General features: G+C 39.7%; 1 protein-coding gene across 3 annotated transcripts; it reads left to right on the forward strand.

Moving 5' to 3' along the window:
- Nucleotides 1-5: 5 nt before the first annotated feature.
- On the forward strand, nt 6-25,413 carry ASPA (aspartoacylase). 3 transcript variants are annotated; one of them, XM_055331023.1, is made up of 6 exons: nt 6-383; nt 4,019-4,214; nt 5,675-5,768; nt 9,248-9,355; nt 19,742-19,851; nt 23,854-25,413. In XM_055331023.1, exons 1-6 carry the CDS (start codon nt 148-150, stop codon nt 24,049-24,051), a joined length of 942 nt encoding a protein of 313 aa, XP_055186998.1. In that variant the 5' UTR covers nt 6-147; the 3' UTR covers nt 24,052-25,413. The 3 variants fall into 3 exon arrangements, with proteins under 3 accessions (XP_055186998.1, XP_055187009.1, XP_055187016.1); XM_055331034.1 differs by having other exon boundaries at nt 9,254-9,355; XM_055331041.1 differs by lacking the exon at nt 9,248-9,355.
- The last annotated feature ends 1,588 nt before the right edge of the window (nt 25,414-27,001 follow it).

Raw genomic sequence — 27,001 nt, forward strand, 5'->3', positions numbered from 1 at the left:
AATTATTCTCCACTCAAGAGAACTCTGCACTTTGCACTTTGGTTAAAGTCTCATTTGGATTTAAATTTCTAAACTTTTCTTAAGAAATTAAGTTTTATTTGATCTCTTTTCTGAATTGCAGAAATCAGATAAAACTACTTGATAAAAATGACTTCTTATCATGTTACTGAAGATCCTATTAAAAAGGTTGCTATCTTTGGAGGAACTCATGGGAATGAATTAACAGGAGTATTTCTAGTTAAGCACTGGCTGGAGAATGACACTGAGATTCAGAGAACAGGGCTGGAGGTAAAACCATTTATTACCAACCCAAGAGCAGTGAAGAAGTGTACCAGATATATTGACTGTGACCTGAATCGAGTTTTTGATCCTGAAAATCTTGGGTAAGGCTACATTTTGTGTTGTATGCATAGGTGCATGTATGGGTATGTGTGTGAAAAGTGGTATATGTGAATGAGAACATGTATGGGTAGCACATGATATACATGCGCATACAAATAATCACTGTTGTGAATAAGATCACTTTCACTTTTAATCATACTCCGCTATGAATTACTCAGCTATGTAAACTGGGCATTCACATGCTCTTTTACAAACTTTTCACAACGTAAGACTATTCTTAACTGATTTTCTTTTTGAATGCATTCTGTATAGACGGAGACAATAAATAATAATGGCTTTTATTTTTAAACCGTATCTTTAAAGAAACAGATCAAATAGTCTTTTGTAATTTATTAGTGTTTTGCCACTATCCTTGCATACATATTTGTTAGCTTTCTAGGTGGTTGACTGCTATTTTTTCATGCAACTAAGACACTTTACCTGCAGTTTCTGAACTTAAATTGCATCTGGTTTATAATACGTTGCACACAATGTATGCAATAGTAATACTCTAGGTATTATTCATAACACAGTATAAATAATATTATTTCCCCTTTGCTTGCATCTTTATAGCTCTTAGTGTAGATATATAGGGCTGTTAGTATTTTCTTTCTACCACTTTCTTTTATTTACCTAAAAATATTATTAAACACCTACTCTTCATGGGGCACTGTGCCAGGTACCATGGGAGTACAAGGCTATGTACAAAATGGTTTCTGCCTACAACAAGTTGGAAGACAACCAAGGTAGAAGATGTGCAAAGGAGCAACTAACACAGCACTGATTTAAGTACCCATTTTCTAATAAACACTTCAGTTTAGAGTTTCTTAAATTTAATCTCACAGCTGATGAAAATATGGTTACTACTTTTAGTACAAATATGCCTCACTTTATGAAATAGAGGTTTTCTAGAGAAAAGTATACATTAGTTATGTTTTGTGAAACAAATATTTTTACTAGCATACATTTAAATTTCAGGAATGCTTTATCTTCATGACTGAGGTATGTCGATACAATTAAGGTTTATCTGGTCACCTAAAATAGGTTTTAACTAGCTCTTATACTACAAAAATTTGTTGAAGAATAACTCATTTAGTTAGCATGTTAACTTCTCAAATAATTCTGAAATGGACTGGGGTGAGTTTTCTTACTATAACCACTCAATAGTATGCATTTTCTTTCTCTCTTTTTTTTTTTTGGTAAGATTTTATTTATTTGAGAGAGAAAGAAAGAAAGAAAGAAAGAAAGAAAGAAAGAAAGAAAGAAAGAAAGAAAGAAAGAAAGAAAGAGTACAAGCAGGGTGAGGAGCAGAGGGAGAAGCAGACTCCCTGCCAAGCAGGGAGCCCAATGCAGGGCTCCATCCTGGGACTCTGGGATCATGACCTGAGCCAATGGCAGGTGCTTCACTGACTGAGCCACCCAGATGCCCCAATAGTATGCATTTTCAGTGAGAGCAGTCTTTTAAATTAAATTCACTTTCTAGTTCTTATACTTCAACACTATTCAGAGGCTAGACAGTTCTCTCTCAGAGTGATTCTGAAAGTTACAGAATAGATAAGTTAATTCCCTTCTCTTGTCTTCCCTCTCTCAAATTTGCTCCTTTCCCTATATTCACCATCTCAGTGATGTCACCAGTACCCATCAAATCCCCCATGGAAATCAACTTGAAACCTTCCCCGTTCCTCAAGCCCCGTGTCTAGTAAGTTACCAAATCTTCCCATTTATTCAAGTATTGAATATTTTGCAAATCCAATCTTCCTCTTCATTTTAACTTCCTTAGTTTATTTCTTCTGTGGACAGTTAGAGTAGCCTCCTAAAGAATCTCTGTATCTCGCCTTACTCCAATCCTTCCTGCCATTGACTCTCGTAGCAGAGAGATCATCCTAACCAGACAGATCTTATCATGCCTGTCCCCAGTTGAAAATTCTTAAAAATCTACTATCCAGCATAGATTTAAGTAACTTGGTATTGCTGTTATGCCTTTTAGGATCCTGCCCCTACCTATTGCTTCAGCTTCATCTCTTGGGACTCCCCCTATGAAACCCCAGGCAGGAGAATGCAGTGTCCATTATCTTTCAAGACTCTAAGCCTTAGCTCTAAGCAACTGGGCGGCTAGTGATGCCATTTATTCACACAAGGAAGAATTAGAAGCAAATCAATTGAAGGTAGAGTAATCTAGTACAGTTTTTCATGAATTAACTTTTAAAATTCATATCTAGGTGTACTTGGGTGGCTCAGTTGGTTGGGTGGCTGAGTCTTGATTTGGCTTAAGTCATCTCAGGGTCCTGGGATTGAGCCCCACATTGGGGTCCATGCTCAGCAGGGAGCCTGCTTGAGACTCTCTTTCCCTCTCCCTCAGCCCCTCCCTCCCCTCTAAAATAAATAAATAAATCTTAAAAACATTAAAATGCATATCTATCCATTAGGAACTATGTTTGGTTGCGTATAATAAAACCTGAAAACAGTGGCTTAAATAAATGTTTTCTTTTCTTTTTTTTACAAATAAATGCACAGGTTGGAAGTCCAGGGCTGGTTGCAGTGGTTCAATAATATCATTAGTATCACAGGTCTCTTCTATCTTCCCACTGCACAATCCTTGTATGTAGCCTTTGTCCTCATAGTTTTGCTTTACAGTCAAAAATGGCTGTTCCACCTTCTTGATTGCATTTCAGTCAGGAATTACCCAGGTTCAAACTGTAGGGCCCTTGAAGATACTAGCAAAAATGAGAAACAGAAAGAGATGGAATTACAGAGAATTTAATCCTTGTTTAATGAGGAAAAATAAACTTAAATCATCATCATGTACAGTAAGAAAAAGTATATCCTAAAGATTAAGGGGAGGTAGAGACTTATTTGAGAATTCGATAAAAACTTATCCCAGGAAAAGAATATATATGCATATGCCTGCAAATTTCTGCATTTTCTTAGAGTTTACAGACTTTGTAAAGTTTGCCCTGGGCCACTAGTAGTCCCTGACCTCGGTTAGAATCCCTAATTAGATAACATGATCACCTAAGCTTGACTATTTTTGTGCAGTAGAAAATTAGCTACAGGACAAAAAAAAATTATGTGTGTGCTTGATAGTCTAGCCCTATAAAATAGCCCAATACACATAACATTTTAAAAATTATTGATTAAGTTAATGAATGAATTTTGTTCAACATTGAAGTCGAATGGCAAATTCTACTTGAAATGCCCTTTCTGGGATCAGCCACATAAATGAACTATTGTTGTGAGCATACCAATGCACCATTACATAAAATCACATGGAGAAAAAAAAGGAATTTTTTTTTAATTTTTATTTATTTATGATAGGCACACAGTGAGAGAGAGAGAGGGAGAGACACAGGCAGAGGGAGAAGCAGGCTCCATGCACCGGGAGCCTGACGTGGGATTCGATCCCGGGTCTCCAGGATCGCGCCCTGGGCCAAAGGCAGGCGCTAAACCGCTGCGCCACCCAGGGATCCCAAAAAAGGAATTTTTTATTTATGAAGTTTTCAAATAAGTTTCTACTTCCCTTACAGATTTTTTATATTAAAGTTTTGGCAACTGGCTCCTGATACACTGTGTTCTTATTGTATATTTATGTTATCTTAGCCGCAGATGTTGTTAATCTTCTTCTTTCTCCTAATAACAGCAAAAAGGTGTCAAAGGATTTACCATATGAAGTGAGAAGGGCTCAAGAAATAAATCATTTATTTGGCCCAAAAGACAATGAAGATTCCTATGACATCATTTTTGACCTTCACAACACTACTTCTAACATGGGGTGCACTCTTATTCTTGAAGATTCCAGGAATGACCTTTTAATTCAAATGTTTCATTACATTAAGGTAATGTTAATGTTATTAATTTATAAGTTAGCATAGTTCCTGTACTTTTTAGTCAATTATAAGATGCTGAACAACCAGAAAAGGGTCAGAAGAAGGGGTCCAGGAGAGATGAGGGAGTAGGAGGGGCACCAGAATAAAGGCAGTGTTGACAGGCAGAAACAAAGGTGAGGAAATGAGTAAAATAATACATAGAATAAATAAAATAACAAGAAAGTTGTGGATACTTGAGTCTATAAAATTATAAATCTTTTATCCAGATAGCCACCAAATCATAGGCTATTTGGTAAAATTAATACCAACATTTAAAATGGTGTGGTTGAAGTAGCTCAATTCTAGTTCTAGGAAGCTCAAGAAATAGTCACTTACTGTTGACTAAAGGCCAGTGATAGAAAGAGTGGCTCTTTTTAGTTCTACCCTTGTCTGCATTTGATCCTGATACCCCAACACACATCTGTTCTTCCAGTACTTCGTAAAGCTAACCATTTTAAGGCTCAGAAATTTACAAGATGAAAAATCCAGCAATCCTATAGCTAGCAAAAAAATGCTAGAAAAAATAAGAACCAAGGAAAACCACAGATAATGAAATATATGTCTATTTCTATGTAATGGATTCTCTTCTTTCCAGAGGACTAGTCTAGTTTAGTGAAAAGAGTTTGATCCATGTAGCCAGGAGAATTTAGGCTTATAATCCTTGCTTTCTCATTCACTAACCTTGAACAAGACACCCCACTCCAAAACCTTGCCTTCCTTGTTGTATAAAATGGGCATTATAGCAACACTTACCCATATGGCTGTTAAAAGCCTTAAATAAGATTAAGTATTTAAAGCATTTAGCCTCACACCTAGCAGAGAGTAAAAAATTATCATTATTTCTGTTTCCCTTGAGTTCTGGTGGGAGTAGTAGTTCTGGTGGGAGCTCATAATGCAGCAACTCTTTGTTGCTCATTAAAGGAAGAATCGAATGCTCCAGTTGCCAGGCATAGAAGCAGCATGGCTGACGTTGTCACCAAAACCTGGAAGCATATCTTGAATTCTCATTCAGATAAGTGGAGATGGGGGAATTCACCTAACATCTGCACAGACCTGGACTGTAGGGGTAGAAACAAAATTCTTTATGTGACCAATATGAAGCTAAAAACTGTAACCAGTGGTGAAAACAAAAATAACCAAATCCATTCAGAAGGAAAATTTATTTCATATTCTTTGATCATGGCCCTTGAGAATTATTTAATGTACCTGCTATCAGAAAGCTATGCAGAATTCAATTTCATATGTCATTCACTACTGTGTTTTCAAAGCAATAATAATAGCATTGAATCTTAAGGTGTTTCATAAAGCTGTCTTACTAATCTTAGTTGATGTAGTAAAACATATTGAAGGCATTATTGACTCTCTAGTGACAAAGAGAACAAAGTGTATGGTCTTTACATAATAAGAAAGATGTTTTAAATTCTTTTCAGACTTCTTTGGCTCCATTACCCTGCCATGTTTATCTTATTGAGCATCCTTCCCTCAAATATGCAACCACTCGTTCTATAGCCAAGTATCCTGTTGGTAAGTCATATTTCCCATTGTCACAATTGCACAAAATACGTCCTATGTGAAACTCTGAGAAAATTATTTCTTGAAGAATATTTATAGTTACCTTGCTTATCATTATGGCTTATAATGTCAAGTAATAAGCAGACTAACTCCAGGCAGGCTCTAATTATATCAGATTTCCTCAATTTCATTGAACATCTTTCTACATTCCAGGAGAGAAATAGTGAGCTGAGGAAATTTGAATCTTTATAATGTGCAGATGTGCAGTAAACATGCCTACCTTTTGTGCCTAAAAAGAGATCATTTCTGTCTTCCAAGACTGTTCACTATACAAACACTCTTGAAAAATAAGCTGGAACCAAGGCAGTCAGTGTCTTGCTGGCAAGACATGCAGAAACACAAAAGACCCACGAAAATTTTTCTCTCAACCTTCCTCTTAGGCACCTGATTTGCAGTCACGTCTCCCACTAACTGTTTGCTATCCATTCACTTGTTTGCCCTGTCAGTTTCTAGCCTGTGAATTCACCTTTGCCTTCTAGCAACTTCCAACATGGAGGCTTGCACAGTCTCTTTTATCTATATTCCACTCTCTTCCTGAGTGACCTGCTAGCGTAATTGTTTGCAGACTATAGTATAGTAATTAAAATTGCTGTCACATCTTAAAATATTTTTGTTAGATCTCAAATGATTTTAACCAAGAGCAATTTAATTTGAAAAAAAAAGTTGTCAGGGCAGCCCGGGTGGCTCAGCGGTTTAGCGCCACCTTCAGCCCAGGGCGTGATCCTGGAGACCCGGGATCCAGTCCGGCGTCGGGCTCCCTGCTTGGAGCCTGCTTCTCCTTCTGACTGTGTCTCTGCCTCTCTCTCTCTCTCTCTCTCTCTCTCTCTCTCTCTCTCTCTCTCTGCCTTTCTCTCTGTGTCTCTCATGAATAAATAAATAAAATCTTTTTTAAAAAAAGAAAAAGAAAAGTTGTCAAACAATGTAAACAAATTTATTTTAAAAAAAAGAATTTACAGTTATCTTGGTTATTCAGTTGTTGATAATTTGGTGCAAAATCAGGGATCTCTTGGGGTAAGCTAAATATTCACACATAGGTAATTATTTGCAACAAACCAAATGCTTAGCAATAAAGAATAGAGGTCTTGTTTCTGGGACACCAAAAAAATCAAAAGATTTCTGCACTTTGAAAAGCAGTCTTGGTCTATGATATTTGTAGGGTGATGCTGCTCTTAACCAAAACAAATACCTACCGATATGTTTGGGCCTGAAAAATAGAGCAAAACCTTTCAAACATTTCAATATGAGAGAGTATTATGATCATCATAAATAATTAGAAATATTGTATGTTCTCCCTGTAACTTTGCTATTTTATTTGGAATATTTTTATACCATCCATTCATTGGGGGAAAAATACTTAACGGTCAGAGAGAAACAATCTCCAACTCAACATTTTATAATGTACCCAAAACTGTTGCCCCATACAAATTTGCTTTAGCTTCTACTAGCCTCCTACAAGGACCACCTTTGCATTCTATTGCCAAGGCAGCTGAAATGTTGCAGGATCATTCTAGATAAACTTTATTCTAGAAAGAAGCAGTTTGCTGCAGCCAGCCGCTCCTAGAATCTTCTTCATTTTCTGTCTCTGTCTCTCACGTATGCATGGGCGCACACACACATGCACACACACACACACACACACACACACACACACACACAAATGGAAGAGAAACTAGACAGAGTCTTCTACTAACTCTCCCAGATCCATCATGGCCTCATCTGAGACTCAGAAGATTTACTCTTATGACCATTACTTCTTTAGCTCCACTCAGACTATGCTGTGGCCATTTTCTACAAATTTAAACATTCTTCTCTGATACAGTATCTTGTGTCAAAGTTAATTGCTGGTTTAGAAAATATGGTGACCCTATTATATTTCACTCACAATCAGAAAGGAAAAAACCCTTTAATAACTGACTCTTCTGGGTAAGACACCCACTCTTACCCATCATATCTGCTCTCCACATAGGACTGCCCACACCACACCTTCTATCTCACAAATGGCTTAAGCAATAAGATAAATTTATTATTTTATCTGATAGCTCAACAGCATTATGAGGGGGTAGGTTCTTTTTATCTTTCTAGTCTACCATCTTTACCACCATTTTTTTTTAGCAATCCATGGCCACAAGATGCCCACCGTAATTTTAGGCATCATATGCCAACAAGACAGTATCTAGTGGGTTTAAGAAAGTTCTTAGGAACTCCCCTCACAAACCTTCTGTTGTAACCATTTGTCAGAACCAGGTCACATATCCATTCTTAAATCAATAACTAGGGTACTGGGAGTACTGTGATGACTTATATTACTCACATTTACACCTGAGCTGGGGAAAAGTGCCCTTACCTGGAAGATTGGATACCCAACCAAAATCAGGACTCTGTTAGAAAGGGGGAAGGTGGAATGGCTTTTGGATTGGCAATTAACAATGTCTTCCACAACATATCCTTGAATACATTTTTGCATGTCTGTACAAATCATTTATACACAAGTTGCATACCTCGGCCACACTTAACACTACATGCTTAAAAATATGTCGAAATGTGTATACAAGAAAACTAAGCACAACAAATAAAAAAAATGAAGATCAAATACAGAAAAGTTTTGTGAATCAAGAAATAAAAGAACTGAGTGAAAATAAAATGGACAAAAGGAATGTATATGAATACATATGAATTGAGTGAAAGAGAATGAATGATATTATACTTGGTCAATGGTTTAAAAGTAGAGAAGGTAAGGACTGGAAGGATGACTATGGGAGACTGGAACAGGAGGGGAGTGACTAAATATTTCATTTAGAGGAAGAGTATTTTGTAGATGTGAGGGTGGATTGGGTTTGGAGTGAAAAGAAATGGATACAAATCCATTCTAAGGAAAACTAACACTATTGCACTATCATGTCAGGATGGGTTGTTATGCTAAGGGCAAGATTGTTGCTCTAGGGTCACATAGATTGTCATGTTGACTTACATCCATGGCTCTAGATTTCTGTGACTTAAATGGATGACTTTCTTCCTGTCAAAACTAAGGAATAGGTCTATGACAGTTTCTCTTTGTGGCCACCAATTATTTTGTCAATATAAATTTGTCTACTCCATTTACATTCTCAATATGATGATATTTAAATATTTTGACAATATTTAAGGAAATTTAAAGAAAAATGACCCCAAAGTTTTACTACTCTAATATAATTCTTTGATATTTTTCCATGATCTCTCCCAGTCTTAATTCACTATGCTCATAACATGTACATGTAAATGTTCTGCTTTTATTTTTTGCTTAACATTGTCTCAAATATTTTCCGTGATGCTACATGGTCTACCTTTCTAATAATTTTAATGATAGGATCATAGACCTTGATATATTAAAATGCTCAACTTTAGAATATATTGTAATACTTATATAAATGTGACTATTTCCCCTCTGTACCGAGGTATAGAAGTTGGTCCCCAACCTCAAGGGGTTCTGAGAGCTGATATTTTGGATCAAATGAGAAAAATGATTAAGTATGCTCTTGATTTTATACATAATTTCAATGAAGGTAAGTAGGAGGTAGGAATTGTTTCCTTGTTAGTGTGTATGTGTATAAATAAATCAGAAAAAAGCTGGAATGAGCACACGTAGTGACTTAATCACTAAACATTGAAATAGCAATTGTCAAATTTGCCATGATCATGGTAATAGATGCTTTTTTTTTGTCTTTTTATTTTTTTTATTTATTTTTATTGGTGTTCAATTTACCAACATACAGAATAACACCCAGTGCTCATCCCATCAAGTGTCCCCCTCAGTGCCCATCACCCATTCACCCCCACCCCCAGCCCTCCTCCCCCTCCACCACCCCTAGTTCATTTCCCAGAGTTAGAAGTCTTTATGTTTTGTCTCCCTTTCTGATATTTCTCACACATTTCTTCTCCCTTCCCTTATATTCCCTTTCACTATTATTCATATTCCCCAAATGAATGAGAACATACACTGTTTGTCCTTCTCCGGTTACTGTGGCCAAGTTCAAAAAGGGTGTTGCCTGAGTTCTCCTCTGGGATTTTGATGGAATCTTGTCTCACATTTATTTATTTTTTTTCTTTTTTTTTATTATTATAAATTAATTTTTATTGGTGTTCAATTTACCAACATACAGAATAACACCCAGTGCTCATCCCGTCAAGTGTCCCCCTCTGTGCCCGTCACCCATTCACCCCCACCCCCCGCCCTCCTCCCCTTCCACCACCCCTAGTTCATTTCCCAGAGTTAGAAGTCTTTATGTTCTGTGTCCCTTTCTGATATCTCCCACACATTTCTTCTCCCTTCCCTTATATTCCCCTTCACTATTATTCATATTCCCCAAATGAGTGAGAACATACACTGTTTGTCCTTCTCCGACTGACTTACTTCACTCAGCATAATACCCTCCAGTTCCATCCACGTTGAAGCAAATGGTGGGTATTTGTTGTTTCTAATGGCTGAGTAATATTCCATTGTATACATAAACCACATCTTCTTTATCCATTCATCTTTCGATGGGCACCGAGGCTCCTTCCACAGTTTGGCTATTGTGGACATGGCTGCTAGAAACATCGGGGTGCAGGTGCCCCGGCGTTTCATTGCATCTGAATCTTCGGGGTAAATCCCTAACAGTGCAATTGCTGGGTCGTAGGGCAGGTCTATTTTTAATTCTTTGAGGAACCTCCACACAGTTTTCCAGAGTGGCTGCACCAGTTCACATTCCCACCAACAGTGTAAGAGGGTTCCCTTTTCTCCACATCCTCTCCAACATTTGTTGTTTCCTGCCTTATTAATTTTCCCCATTCTCACTGGTGTGAGGTGGTATCTCATTGTGGTTTTGATCTGTATTTCCCTGATGGCAAGTGATGCAGAGCATTTTCTCATGTGCATGTTGGCCATGTCTATGTCTTCCTCTGTGAGATTTCTCTTCATGTCTTTTGCCCATTTCATGATTGGATTGTTTGTTTCTTTGGTGTTAAGTTTAATAAGTTCTTTATAGATTTTGGAAACTAGCCCTTTATCTGATATGTTATTTGCAAATATCTTCTCCCATTCTGTAGGTTGTCTTTGAGTTTTGTTGACTGTATCCTTTGCTGTGCAAAAGCTTCTTATCTTGATGAAGTCCCAATAGTTCATTTTTGCTTTTGTTTCTTTTGTTTTCGTGGATGTATCTTGCAAGAAGTTACTGTGGCCAAGTTCAAAAAGGGTGTTGCCTGTGTTCTCCTCTAGGATTTTGATGGAGTCTTCTCTCACATTTAAATCTTTCATCCATTTTGAGTTTATCTTTGTGTATGGTGCAAGAGAGTGGTCTAGTTTCATTCTTCTGCATGTGGATGACCAATTTTCCCAGCACCATTTATTGAAGAGACTGTCTTTCTTCCAGTGGATCGTCTTTCCTCCTTTGTCGAATATTAGTTGACCATAAAGTTCAGGGTCCATTTCTGGATTCTCTATTCTGTTCCATTGGTCTATGTGTCTGTTTTTGTGCCAGTACCACACTGTCTTGATGACCACAGCTTTGTAGTACAACCTGAAATCTGGCATTGTGATGCCCCCAGCTATGGTTTTCTTTTTTAAAATTCCCCTGGCTATTCGGGGTCTTTTCTGATTCCACACAAATCTTAAAATAATTTGTTCTAAGTCTCTGAAAAAAGTCCATGGTATTTTGATAGGGATTGCATTGAACGTGTAAATTGCCCTGGGTAGCATTGACATTTTCACAATATTAATTCTGCCAATCCATGAGCATGGAATATTTTTCCATCTCTTTGTGTCTTCCTCAATTTCTTTCAGAAGTGTTCTATAGTTTTTAGGGTATAGATCCTTTACCTCTTTGGTTAGGTTTATTCCTAGGTATCTTATGCTTTTGGGTGCAATTGTAAATGGGATTGACTCCTTAATTTCTCTTTCTTCAGTCTCATTGTTAGTGTATAGGAATGCCATTGATTTCTGGGCATTGATTTTGTATCCTGCCATGCTACCAAATTGCTGTATGAGTTCTAGCAATCTTGGGGTGGAGGCTTTTGGGTTTTCTATGTAGAGTATCAATGTCATCGGCGAAGAGGGAGAGTTTGACTTCTTCTTTGCCAATTTGAATGCCTTTAATGTCTTTTTGTTGTCTGATTGCTGAGGCTAGGTCTTCCAGTTCTATGTTGAATAGCAGTGGTGAGGGTGGACATCCCTGTCTTGTTCCTGATCTTAGGGGAAAGGCTCCCAGTGCTTCCCCATTGAGAATGATATTTGCTGTGGGCTTTTCGTAGATGGCTTTTAAGATATCGAGGAAAGTTCCCTCTATCCCTACACTCTGAAGAGTTTTGATCAGGAATGGATGCTGTATTTTGTCAAATGCTTTCTCTGCATCTAATGAGAGGATCATATGGTTCTTGGTTTTTCTCTTGCTGATATGATGAATCACATTGATTGTTTTACAAGTGTTGAACCAGCCTTGCATCCCGGGGATAAATCCTACTTGGTCATGGTGAATAATTTTCTTAATGTGTTGTTGGATCCTATTGGCTAGTATCTTGTTGAGAATTTTTGCATCCATGTTCATCAGGGATATTGGTCTGTAATTCTCCTTTTTGGTGGGGTCTTTGTCTGGTTTTGGAATTAAGGTGATGCTGGCCTCATAGAATGAGTTTGGAAGTACTCCATCTCTTTCTATCTTTCCAAACAGCTTTAGTAGAATAGGTATGATTTCTTCTTTAAACGTTTGATAGAATTCCCCTGGGAAGCCATCTGGCCCTGGACTCTTGTGTCTTGGGAGGTTTTTGATGACTGCTTCAATTTCCTCCCTGGTTATTGGCCTGTTCAGGTTTTCTATTTCTTCCTGCTCCAGTTTTGGTAGTTTGTGGCTTTCCAGGAATGCGTCCATTTCTTCTAGATTGCCTAATTTATTGGCGTAGAGCTGTTCATAATATGTTTTTAAAATCGTTTGTATTTCCTTGGTGTTGGTAGTGATCTCTCCTTTCTCATTCATGATTTTATTAATTTGAGTCTTCTCTCTCTTCTTTTTAATAAGGTTGGCTAATGGTTTATCTATCTTATTAATTCTTTCAAAGAACCAACTCCTGGTTCTATTGATCTGTTCCACAGTTCTTCTGGTCTCAATTTCGTTGAGTTCTGCTCAAATTTTAATTAACTCTCTTCTTCTGCTGGGCGTCGGATCGATTTGCTGCTTCTTCTCTAGCTCCTTTATGTGTAAGGTTAGCTTTTGTATTTGAGTTCTTTCCAGTTTTTGAATGGATGCTTGTATTGCGATGTATTTCCCCCTCAGGACTGCTTTTGCTGCATCCCAAAGATTTTGAACAGTTGTATCTTCATTCTCATTAGTTTCCATGAATCTTTTTAATTCTTCCTTAATTTCCTGGTTGACCCTTTTATCTTTTAGCAGGATGGTACTTAACCTCCACGTGTTTGAGGTCCTTCCAAACTTCTTCTTGTGATTGAGTTCTAATTTCAAGGCGTTATGGTCTGAGAATATGCAGGGGACGATCCCAATCTTTTGGTATCGGTTCAGACCCGATTTGTGACCCAGTATGTGGTCTATTCTGGAAAAAGTTCCATGTGCACTTGAGAAGAATGTGTATTCAGTTGAGTTTGGATGTAAAGTTCTGTAGATATCTGTGAAATCTATCTGGTCCAGTGTATCATTTAAAGCTCTCGTTTCTTTGGAGATGTTGTGTTTAGAAGACCTATCAAGGGTAGAGAGAGCTAGATTGAAGTCACCAAGTATAAGTGTATTATTATCTAAGTATTTCTTTACTTTAGTTAATAATTCGTTTAAGTATTTGGCAGCTCCCACATTCGGGGCATATATATTGAGGATTGTTAAGTCCTCTTGTTGGATAGATCCTTTAAGTATGATATAGTGTCCCTCTTCGTCTCTCACTACTGTCTTCGGAGTGAATTTTAGTTTATCTGATATAAGGATGGCTACCCCTGCTTTCTTTTGAGAACCATTTGAATGGTAAATGGTTCTCCAACCTTTTATTTTCAGGTTGTAGGTGTCCTTCTGTCCAAAATGAGTCTCTTGTAGACAGCAAATAGATGGGTCCTGCTTTTTTATCCAGTCTGAAACCCTGTGCCTTTTGATGGGGTCATTAAGCCCATTCACGTTCAGAGTTACTATTGACAGATATGATTTTAGTGTCATCATGATATCTATTTAGTCCTTGTTTTTGTGGATTGTTCCACTGAACTTCTTCTTAAAGGGGGATTTTAAGAGTCCCCCTTAAAATTTCTTGCAGAGCTGGTTTGGAGGTCACATATTCTTTCAGTTCCTGCCTGTCTTGGAAGCTCTTTATCTCTCCTTCCATTTTGAATGAGAGCCTTGCTGGATAAAGTATTCTTGGTTGCATGTTCTTCTCATTTAGGACCCTGAATATATCCTGCCAGCCCTTTCTGGCCTGCCACGTCTCTGTGGAGAGGTCTGCTGTTACCCTAATATTCCTCCCCATGAAAGTCAGGGACTTCTTGTCTCTTGCTGCTTTAAGGATCTTCTCTTTATCTTTGGAATTTGCAAGCTTCACTATTAGATGTCGAGGTGTTGAACGGTTTTTATTGATTTTAGGGGGGGAATCTCTCTATTTCCTGGATCTGAATGCCTGTTTCCCTTCCCAGATTGGGAAAGTTTTCAGCTAGGATTTGTTCAAATACATATTCTGGCCCTCTGTCCCTTTCGGCGCCCTCGGGAACCCCAATTAAACGTAGGTTTTTCTTCCTTAGAGTGTCATTTATTTCCCTTAATCTGTCTTCATGGTTCTTTAATTGTTTATCTCTTTTTTCCTCAGTTTCCCTCTTTGCCATTAACTTGTCTTCTATGTCACTCACTCGTTCTTCCACCTCGTTAACCCTCGTCGTTAGGACTTGTAGTTTGGATTGCATCTCATTCAATTGATTTATAATTTCTGCCTGATTGGATCTAAATTCTGCAGTCATGAAGTCTCGTGAGTCCTTAATGCTTTTTTCTAGAGCCACCAGTAGCTGTATAATGGTGCTTCTGAATTGGCTTTCTGACATTGAAGTGTAATCCAGATTTTGTAACTCTGTGGGAAAGAGGGCTGTTTCTGATTCTTTCTTTTGAAGTGAGGTTTTCCTTCTAGTCATTTTGCTCAGTGCAGAGTGGCCAAAAACAAGTTGTATTGGAACACGGGGGAGTATCACTGGTCCGTCCAGCTGGTCTTTGGGGGAGGGGCCTGTTTCGCTGATTTTCAGGTGTTAGCACTTGGGGGAGCTGCTCTGCCCCTGCCTGCTGCAGGGCTCAGCGGGGGTTGTTTACCCCGGGGGGCCCCAGGAGGAACAGCCGCAGTGGCTGTGGCAGCTCTGGAAGCCTGGATTCAGCCTCCGCAGGAACTACGGGGCTCGGGGCTCTCGGCTCTCCGTCCGCAGGGCCTGGAGGCTCCGGGGCGGGGCCGCTGATCTGCTCAGCTCGGGGCAGGAGCGTCCTTGCTGTCCTGGGTCCTCCCGGCCTCTGCCTGTCCCGGGGGAGGCGGGATCCTGGGCTGTGTCCCGGCGCCCTGTGCTCCGGGGCCTGCGCTGCTGGATTCGCGCTCCCGCCCCGCAGCCCCCTCCGCGGAGCCGCTCCGAGCCCCTCCGAGCTGCTCCGGCCCCGCCGTGCGCGCTGCAGCCCTTAGGGAGCTCCGCGCGCTCTCCTGCGCTCGTAGGTGTCTGTTAGTGTCCCCGGGAGCCCGAGGGCATCCCCGCTCTCCTGGGTCCTGCTCCAACTCCCTGCGAGCCCCTTTCCGCCCGCCCGGGAAGGTTGGTGCAGCTCCTGCTCCTCCGGGACGGGGCTCTCCTGTCCTGGGGACACTCGCCCCGGCCTCAGCCCGGCTCCTCGCGGGGCCCCTCCCCCTCGGAGGCCTTTTGTGTCTTTATTTCTTTTTCCCCGTCTTCCTACCTTGATAGAAGCGCGGACTCTTCTCACTGTAGCATTCCAGCTGGTCTCTCTTTACATCTCAGGCCGAATTTGTAGATTTTCAGGATGGTTTGAAGGTTATCTAGGTAATTTGGTGGGGACAGGCGATTTGGGGACCCTGCTCTTCCGCCATCTTGCCCCTCCCCCCCGGTAATAGATGCTTTTTAAAAATGTTATTCACTTCAGCCATTCCTCAATGACTAGAATAGACACATTTAAGAAAAGCAGCTACCAGGTAAAGCTCCCCAAATAAAATTCTCATTTTCCTACTAATTTCCAGTACAAATGTCCATTAAATATGAAAAGGTGTCCAATATCACTAGTAATCAGAGAAATGCAAATTAAAATGAGAAACTATTCTCTCCCATTAGAGTGAAAAAATATGAAAATCTGATAATATTAACTGTTGGTAAAGGCATAGGAAAAGAGGGTGCTCTCATCTATGCTAGTATAAATTGGTAAGGACACTTTAGAGAGAATTTTTACAGCATCAACTTTTTGAAATGCACAAATCCTATGACCCAGCAATTCCATATCTCAAAGAAACACAAGCACATGGATACCCAATAGGTCATATGCAAGGGTGGGTATCAGCTTCACTAGTAAGAGGAAAACAATATAAATGACCTGAATATTGATCCATTGGTGAGCAATTCAATAAACTAATGTGGAAAGATCTTCAAAATACATTGTTAATTACAGAAAGCAAGCTACAGACCAAAACATGCAGCATACCAATTTTCTTCAGAATAATAATGATAAATGCTTACTAGAATACTTATGTATATGCTAATGCACTGGAAAAGTCCTAGAAGAAAACACACCAAACTGGTAACAGTGATTACTGAGGAGGGGAGGAAAAAACATGTTAATTTTGTTCTGTTTTGAAGTGAATGATGCATTCATGTGTTATTTGTGTAATTAAAAAATAATTAAATGAGGCTGGTGGTGGAGTCATATATGGAAATCTACTATCTGCTCATTTATTTGGTAAACCTAAAACTGCAGGAAAAGGTCTATTAATTACTAAAAATAAATTTACTTTAAAATTTTAAAATAAGGTGTAATTTTTTTGTTTTTAGAATAAGGTGTAATTAAAATAAAACCAAAGAGACCTGAAACTAATATAACACTATATTAACTATCCTGGAATTAAAACTTAAAAAATTTAATAAAACTTTTAAAACTTAAAAAAATTATTTAAAGAGAGAAAGAGAGAGACTATGTAAATAATTATTCCAGAAGGCTGAATTGAAATTATTATGGAGTGGGTCATTATAGAGACAAAGCTGGAGAATAGTTCAGTGTCATGGGGCATATAATTCCTTAACGGTAGATTGTGCACCCTATGCAATCACAGGAATTTCTTCTGTACTTGGGAATCCTTTGACTCCAAAGTCATAAAGACTGAAAATCAGCTTTTTACCATCTTTATCTGAGAAGAGGGTCTATAGCCTCAAATGGACCTGTTGTTGGGAAGGCAACCACTAATTCACAAGAAACCCTTCAAATAATAAGTGTGGGACTACAATATGTTAAGAAATTATGTATCCAGGTAGAAGGCCACAGATCTGAATGGGAAAACATGGATTCCAAATCACAATCCATAGACTTCTACCCCAGGGGTTGGGGATCCCTTAGCTATTCTAGGAGCTCTGGGACATTCCAGGACAGTAGCTCCAGAGCAGTTCTGTTTTATTGCTCTTTCCTATAACATTTCACTTAAGCAAAGGATTCTGCAATTCAAAAATTTTAAACCACTATTAATTTTGACTTTCTAGTTTGGTGGATTTTTAACTAACATGGAAAGAGCACCATAATCCAAAGAATGCTGACAAAGGGATAACCACCTAGAGAAAAATCTCTAGAAATGTGCAGAAGAGCTCCATCCTTGACTCTGTGCTACTCAAAACTATTAGTAAGTTGGATAAAGATATATGTGACATACTTATATATAAATGAAAGGTGGCAGGAAGCTTGCAGGAAAATATCCACGGTCAAGAGGTGGACCCAAAAAGTCCTGACAATTTTTAGCAGTTGCCCAAAGCAAATGTTTTAAGTTAAGTACATTTCAGGTGTAAAGTTTGCTTTTCTGTTAAAAAAAAAAAAAAAAGCCCAGAATAAAGGAGATGATGGTCTCTCTTTTGCATTGAATAAACATCACTTGGGGAACCGTGAATAAATTCTGAGTCCATATTTCAGGAGGAGCATCTATGAACTAGAGGTAGGCCAAGGAGAAAATTGAGAATGCTAAAGAGTTTGAAAACTGTAATAAGAATAATCCCTAAGACGTGCATAAAACGTCAGTTTACAAAGCACCTTCCCACACAAGCTCGTGAATGTGACCACATATGAATAGTGAATAAGAGTGTTCAGACTGGCAAAAGAAGATTTTATATTAAAGTTTTAGAAGTACTATATTGGAAAACAATTAGATGTTTTCTGTGACTCTGAGGGCAGAATAGAATCAGTGGGATAAAGTTACCTAGAAACAACAACGCTAACAATGGAATGGACCACACTTTGTGAGGCTGTCCAAGCCAGAGTAAGATGACCACTTGGCTGGAAAGATAGAGAGAAGACTCAAGCACTGATGAAGTTGGGCATTTGAGGCTCCTTTGAACTCTGAGATTTGAAGTAGCAAAAACATGCTCCTTTGTATTCTAGCACTTTTTCCTTTCCTCCCATGGACCTTCTGCTTTAAGGAGATGACACCTAATAAGTTTCCATCTTCACCTGGAGAATGGGTAGATTGTAAAAATGGCCACAAATTGTTCCCTGAGTCTGTGCTTTTACAATGCGGTGTTTTAGATCCTTCTACCAAGAAATGAAGTCTATTTCCCTACCTGCTGAATCTGGCATGGCTGTGTTATGTGTTTTGTGCCACAGGAGAAATGTGAAAAGGACTTGTGCACTAGAGCTTACTCTCTTGCTCCCCTTAGGCACCCTGTACTGCCAGTACGTGGGTCAGCCTCGCCTAGCCTCACCTGCTGAATAATGGGAGGTGATGAAGCAAAGAACTCAGACACCCTAGCTCCAGCTGACAGCCTGTCGAATGCCAGACATGAGAGTAAGACATCATAGGTCATCCAGCCCCCAGCTGACCTGCCAGCACATCACAAATGCATGAGCAAGCCAGTCAGAAATCAGCAAGCCAGCCTAAACCAGATGAACTGCCCAAACAACCCGCAGAACCATGAGCTAAATTGAAGGTCACCATATGACACCACCGAGTTCTGGGGTAGTGTGTGAAGCAGCAAAAGCTAACTGATACAGAAGCGATCACAGGATCTCCACAGTCCAATCCTGGCTGCGCTTTCTGCTCTAAAGACAAAAGAAGATTTTCCTTTGAGTTGCAAACATAGTACAGTATCGGGTCGTCCTGGTTGCTCAGAGTTGTCTGACATACACGTAAACTACTCCTTTTCCAAGTTTCTGGCCGTTGGGCTGTTTAATGTTGCTGCATCTTTGGAAGTAGGACCCCACTATTGGCAGGCTGCCTGCATCCTGAGGTCTCACAATACTTAGTTAAGAGACATGGGGTCTGCTGCTGAAGTCATCTAACCTGCCAGAAATCCTCCTGAGGTTCTATGATCATAGAATGTCAGAGTTGGAAGGGCCTCCAAGATAAGGTAGTTCAAAACTTTCATTGGACAGGTGAAGAAAGTGAGCCTCAAGAAGGGAAGCATCTTGCTTGAGATTGCACAGCTAGGTTAAAGCCTGGGTATCCTGACTCCCATCCTAGCCTCCCTTTCTCCTACACTGGCTTCTCAAGTTCTGTTTTCTACATTTATCCTTTAGTGTGTTTGTGCACAGTGTACTAATAGAAATAGTTTGAGAACTTTTTTTGGTCAAATGTTGTTTATGAATATCCTTAACTAACATGGTATGTTCTTCCTGTAGTTGTCTATCTTCATTGTTTGGTTGCTGTTGTTCCCTAAAGTGTCAACTTCCTTTTTTTCAAGAAGCATTTTTAGTCACTAATTATACATATTGTTTTCACCATAGGAAAAGAATTTCCTCCTTGTGCTATTGAAGTCTATAAAATAATGGAGAAAGTTGACTATCCCAGGAATGAAAATGGAGATATTGCTGCTCTGATCCACCCTAATCTGCAGGTAGCATTTGCTGTTTTTTTGTTTAACATTCAAAATAATGAGACCCAACTTTCAAAAAGAACTTTATTTTTTTAAAGACTTTATTCATGAGAGACACAGAGAGAGAGGCAGAGACACAGGCAGAGGGAGAAGCAGGCTCCATGCAGGGAGCCCGATGCAGGACCCAATCCTGGGACTCCAGAATCATGACCTGAGCCAAAGGCAGACGCTCAACCACTGAGCCACCCAGATGTCCCCAAATAGAACTTTACACCTTATAATCCATTTTGCATACATTAGCACATTTGGGTTCTCAAAAACACTGCAGTGTAGGTAGGGTATTCAGACCTTCATTCAGTAAATGTTTATCGAGTAGAGCTTGGGCTAACTCTGGGGATACATCTGCGCACATGGCCTATACTCTTGTGGTATTTATGGTATTGATATCCCAAACTCTAAACTGTGGTTTGGAAAACAAGATAACCAGATGCTATACCAGAATAATGAAGTAGAAAGGAAGGGGTCTGACAAGGCCTCTCAGAGAAGGTGAAATTCCTGCCCATTGCACTTGGAATTATTTTATCTATTTAAACACAAGAAAACTGAGGCTGACAGAGGCTTCCAGTTATGGTATGAATCAATCGTGGAATAAAAGGCACAGCACAGGGAATATAGTCAGTGGAGGTGTGATAGGGCTATATCGTGGCAGATGATAGCTACACTTGCAGTGAGCAGGGCATAAGGTATAAACTATGTTGTACACCTGAAACTAATGTAACATTGTGCGTCAACTACACTCAAAAAAAAAAGAAAGAAAGAAAAGAAAACAGAGGTTCAGAAATTAGATCTTTCCCGTAGTCATACAGCTATCAGTGGCAGATCCAGAACTAATGTTCTTTGCAGTTGACCACGTTGCTGCCACCTCCTTGTGATCAGCACTGAATAGGTTAGAGCAAAATACTCAGAACCTCTTTCTTTGCAGTGTTTTCTGCCAGCATTCCTCACTTTCCTCAGAACCCCAGTATCTCTTCCTTGTCTTGTTTGATCAATTATTGCATAATTAAGGGAGAACAAAAGGCTCTTGGGAGGGTGTCAGAGGTTTAAATCTGGAAAAGGTAAATGTAGAAAAAAGGAGGAGCAAGGATTCCAAAACCTAAAACATCTGTCCCCATCGTGAGTCCCCTACTCACCCTCAGACATCAGAGATGGAAGAGACCTGGCGGGTTATCTAGTCTGGGGCTTTCAACTCTGGCTCTACACGCCTAGAGAGCCTTTGAGACATAACGGTGCCAGGATCCCACTCAGATCATCTGATCTTATTGGCCTGGGTAATCGAGGTAGAAAGCCACTGATCCAGACTTACAACTTAATAAAGTAGCCTGCCCAAAAATACAGACAAGTGGAGCAAATTGTGCTTTGTGGCTTAGTGGGATCCAGGTAGAAACCAGAAGAAGGGGCACAGTGATTTAAAGGAAAGAAAGATAAAGATTGAGGGAGAGAGAGAGGAAGCACTACAGGTAACAAAAATAGCAAGCGCAGAAACAGGCCAAGATGTAGGTGTCATAACTGGCTACAGCACAGGATTTTTGTTTTTGATATTTGTATTCCTCAATGATCCTTGAAGAGTATAAAAATCATGCTGTAGAGGCTGAGAAGTGAGGCAGAGATCAGTAACAAACAGGGTTAGTAGTAGGTCTTGAAAGGAAGGATGGTATTGATCTGATGGCTGAGTACTCTGCAAGAAACAAGTGGTTCATTAATTATTGCAATAAGTATATTTGAATGACTACTAAGCCTGTTCTGGGCCCCAAGATTCCAGATAGACAAGGTCCCTCACAGAGCTTGCGTACTAATCAGGGGAGAACAGAGCATGAATAAGTAAACAACACATAAACCAGATCATTTCAAATTGTAATGAGTACTATAAGAGAAATAAACAGAGTAATAGAGGCTAACAGAGGGTTCCTGTTAGATGGAATGGTCTGAAAAAGCTCCGAGATGACGGCTTTGAATCTGGAACCTGAACCATGAGAAGTCAGGCACGTGGAAGACAAGTCCAAAGGCCCTAAGGCTGGAACAGACTTGGTGTGTTTGAGGAACAGCAAGACCAGTGTCAATGGAGTAGTAGGATGAACAGAGAGGACAGTAGACTCTGGAGCTAGAGACACAGTCCAGGTTTTGCTCTAAGAGTGATGGAGTTCTCAATCAGGGATGTTCACTGGAGTGATCTAGAGGATAGACCCCCAAAGGCTTGGAACCTGTTACAAAAGCTACCAAAGCAGTGCTTCTCAAACTTGGGCTGCAGGAGAATCACATGAGGAGCTTTGAAAACATCTTGATTGCCAGGTCCCATCCCCAGAGATTCTGATTTAATTCATCAAGGTGGACACAGGAAATGCATTAGGTTCACCAGGTGATGTTCATGTGGCTTAGGTTTGGGTAGCCCTGCACACCCTTGGAATTCCCACAGGTGTGGCAAAGAAGCAGCGTCACTTGTTCTAGAAGCACATCTCTGGCTGAAAATCACTGCTCCAGAGAAGTTTCCAACACACTGTCCTGCGGAATCACCTGGGGCTATAAAACACAAAACCAACCAATAGTGACCTATAAATAAGTAGTGTGAGGGTAGCAAAGGAGGCGTGTGGTAGAACCATGCACCTTCGTTACATATTGTATGATTACCTGACTCTATATTATGCCTATGTCTGAACTCATAGAGCTATGCAAAAAATGAATAAATTTTGTTGTACGTAAATTTTGAAATAACTTTTTTTTAATTAATGGTGCCTGAGCCCTGCCCTTGAGATGCTGATTTCATGCATCTGTAATGCACCCAGCCCCTCTACTAATCTATATTTTTTATTTTTTATTTTTTTTATTTTTTTTATTTATGATAGTCACACAGAGAGAGAGAGAGAGGCAGAGACACAGGCAGAGGGAGAAGCAGGCTCCATGCACCGGGAGCCTGATGTGGGATTTGATCCCGGGTCTCCAGGATCACGCCCTGGGCCAAAGGCAGGCGCCAAACCGCTGCGCCACCCAGGGATCCCTAATCTATATTTTTTAAACATCCCAAAAATAAAAATAAAAAATAAAAAATAAATAAACATCCCAAGTGATTACAATGTGCAGTCACGGTTGAGAAAATTGCCATAATGCAGTGCTGCCCAAATTTTAATGTTGTGCCTGTGAATCTCTGGGGATTTGTTAATGTGAAGATTTTGATTTAGTAAGTTTGCAGTGGGGAGTAAAATTGTGCTTTTCTAGTAAACTCCCAGGTGCTGCTGGGAAATGTTAAAAGTACAAACTCTGAGGCCCTACCCCTGCCCTATAGAATCTGAATCTGCGTTTTAACAAAATCCATACACCGTCTGCAAACTTGTCAGAGTTTGGGAAAGACTGGTTTAGGGTTCCTGTGATGTGATATCATTAGTGTCTGAGGGATCAACGGTCCAGATCCCTAATGCAAGACCTTTCCGATAACTCAGTTGTTACCACGGGGTACATTCACCTTATCTTAGACTTGCCCCAGCCCATCCCTGCCTCCCCTCTGGAGCTCCAACCAAATAGAATCCCTTTGCAGGCAGGCATAATGGTACACACACCAGCAGTATAATGTCCAGCACACTAAAGGCTCTTAAATGGATATTTCCTAAATTTTGCTGAACAGAATTCAACTTCAGCTAGCAAGAGATAGAATATACACTTTGGGAGACACACATTTAGTTTTGCCCTTTAATATTCTACTGTCTTTGACAACATTTAAGGCAAATTTGGTATTGAAGCAAACTCTAATTACACATACCAGTTATAAAAATTAAATGGGCAACTCTTACAACTGCTGCCCAGATTAATGGCTCAGTCTCAGCTCAGAACACTCATGTGCTTCCCAACACATCTCTCAGGCATCTCCTTTTTTATACAATGCTATAATTTGTTATTTATCTAGAGCCCAACTTAAGACTTTAAAAGCAAGAGGGAAGACCCAAATGTAACTTATATATTTTAATTGTTTCCTGAAAGGATCAAGACTGGAAACCGCTGCACCCTGGGGATCCTGTGTTTTTAACTCTTGAGGGGAAGATTATTCCATTGGGCGGAGACAGTACTGTGTACCCAGTATTTGTAAATGAGGCCGCATATTATGAAAAGAAAGAAGCTTTCGCAAAGACAACCAAACTAATCCTCAGTGCAAGAAGTATTCGTTCCTCTTTACATTAGGAATCGTTTCTTACTTACCTGTTATACAGTATTTTGAAAAACTCCATTAGTTTGTAAGCTCCTGAAGGCAGGATTGTTCTTTATTCAACTAACCCATAGCACCTAGTCCAGTGCGTTGCACACAGTGGGCATTCAGGCAAATTTTCTGAATGAATGAGAAATTAATGAGTATCTTTTAAAAGTATCATATTAGGTACATAGCTTATTCAGAGAGGTGCATTTCTTATTTCTGTATAGCTCCTTCTATATCATACTTTGATAATTTAAAATTCTGAATAAACAGCTTCTAAATTCAAATTTCAAAATTGAAATGGATACTATATAAAAATTATTAATTTGAGCATAGAATTAAATGTGTTTTCATATTACTAACTTGAGCATAGAATTAAATGTGTTTTCAAGTAATGTATAAGTGCTACTAGAAACTAATGATGCAGACTTGCTATTTTAAAATTTTTCACATTTAAATTAATGATAATGTATTAAGTACCCATCTGTCAACTTTAGCAATAGTTGTGATATCCGTAGGAGATTTTTAATTGTTCTTTTGAAGATGAAATGTGAACAAGAAATGAGGGCTGATTTATAAAGGTGACATTAAGGGTAAATCAAGAAACTGAATGGTCCTTTGTCCACAGACAGTGACCTACACAAAGCACCACTGCTCTGACATGGGCTTGTTCTGCATTGACCTCAGGGAGTGAGGAGCCTCCTCCAAGACATCTCACACGCCTCTTGGGAAGCTAACGTTCCTTCCCAACCTGTATGCATATTTCTTCCAACTGTTACTTCTCATTTTGAGGGAATGCATTTGTCCTTGTTCCCAGCCAACATGTGAGGAAGTCTTTGGGCTCCTGTAGCATAGGTGGTAAAGACAGAAATAGCAGAGGGCAGCAGACACTAGTGGAAGTGTGACCCAAACTCATGTCTCTGGTTCAACATGCATTCTTTCAAGAAAGCGCCCATGATCGAAATGGCCAAATCCCTCCCTGTCACCATTCTTCTCCTCAAAGGTCTTTGGGCTGAAACAGGGCCTCTGTCACCCTCCAGTCCCTGCAGGAGCCTCCCTTGCCTCCTCTCTTAGGCCCCAGTGGCCAAGTCAAGAGAGTTTTTACTGTATGATTTGGACCCCAAGGAACCCATGTTTATGGTTTCAAATGTATGTACTAAGATCATACTAATGTTGTCCGAAGCAAAGATATATGTAAATATCTCGTTCCTCCAGAGTGAACAAACGCCATTAAGCTAATTTCATTTTCATATTCAGTGTTTTATAAAATACAAGTAAGCTCTTTCTCAGCACCAATATTTTTGTACTGTGACAAAATGATTTTTATTGCAATAAACTCTCTTCCTTCTGAATTCTGAAGTTAAAGTTCAATTCATCAGTGAGCTTTTGCACAGAACAAGTTTTACCAATCTTCCTTCAAGATTTTACCAATTTCCCTTCTCCTACTGCAAAAGTTCATGTTTTATGTCCGAGTTCAATTTTTCTGGGTCAGTTTTTTCCAGACGTAAACATTGGCAAGAATGCTTTACTCTTCCATCAAACTTTAGTCACCTATAAAATTCACAACGTAAGGTCTTAATTCCTCTGGCTCAATATTTACAGTATTCAGTTTCTGGTTAAATGTGATTTTTTTTTTAATCTAAAGCATATTGCTGTTTGGCTTTAGCCACTTTCAGTTTTATTCTATTTTGATTATTTCTAACAATCCACAGACTTGGTTTTTGCATTTGTAAAATGGGGGTGATCATAATAGTGTCCCTCTCTAGGGATTATGGTGGAGAATAAGTGAGCTGATGCAGATAAGCACTTAGCACAGTGTCCAGCACAGAATAACAAGTTATTCAAGTTCAAATTCCTACTACAAGAGGCCTTTTGTGATTTGTCCATCCCTCCCCCACAACCTCTCTACACGCTTCGCCCTTCAGGTCCTTTCTGTTCTAGCCTGCTTCACATTGTTTCATTCCCATACGCCTTCACACAGACTGGCCCTTCCACCCACAATCCTCTCCTTCTTTCCTCTACCTCATTCAGCCCTCACTCTAATTCCTCCTCTTCCTTCAAAATGCTCCTCAACTCTCGTTTCATCTGTGAAGGCTTCTTGGCCCGCCCCTTTGCCCCTCTCTGCTTCCATACCATCTTGAAGACATTATCCATGTCTTTTTCATTGTCTGCAATCTAGTAAGTGTCCAATAAAGTTTGGTCGACTACATAGGTGTGCTTAAACATCCCTCCTCTGCTGAGCTGTCTTCATATTCCACCAATGTCTTTGTCTTCTTTCCTTCCTTTGCAGCCACTCCCAGAGTGTGCCTGTCATTCCCAATTGAAATTCACTTCATTCTACACTCTTCAGACATTCCTATGTCCCGAAGGATTTGGGGGCGGGGGGTGGGGGGGAGTGGGCGGTGAGATACACCCTTTTAAGCCTGCAACACCATTGCAAAAACAGGGAAATGTTCACATTTAATAATTCCTCTGTGTAAAACCTTTTAGTGGCTTCCTCTTACCGTTGGTATGAAATCTCAATGCCTCACCACAGCTGAACAAGCCCTACGTGCTCTGGCCTCTGCCTCTCCTGCCCTGTTTCATGCCACTTGTCCCTTTGCTCCCAGCAATTTGGCTGCACAGATTCCTCCATCCTCAACTGCATCAAGCTCCCTAGTATCTTGAGGTCTTTGCCCACATGTTCCCTCTTCTTGAAACCCTGACCCACCACTACACTCCCTTTACCTGGATGAGACATATTCTTTTTTTTTTATTTCAATTCAATTAATTAGTATATAGTGTATTACTAGTTTCAGAGGTAATATTCAGCGATTCATCAGTCATATGTAACACCCAGTGCTCATCACATCACGTGCCTCCTTCATGCCCATCACTCCACTACCCCATATTCTTAAATGTGACTCAGGCTAGGCTAGACCACTCTGTTTTTTTTTTTTT

The sequence above is a fragment of the Nyctereutes procyonoides genome, unplaced genomic scaffold, assembly GCF_905146905.1.
Source record: "Nyctereutes procyonoides isolate TBG_1078 unplaced genomic scaffold, NYPRO_anot_genome, whole genome shotgun sequence".
NCBI lineage: Eukaryota > Metazoa > Chordata > Mammalia > Carnivora > Canidae > Nyctereutes > Nyctereutes procyonoides.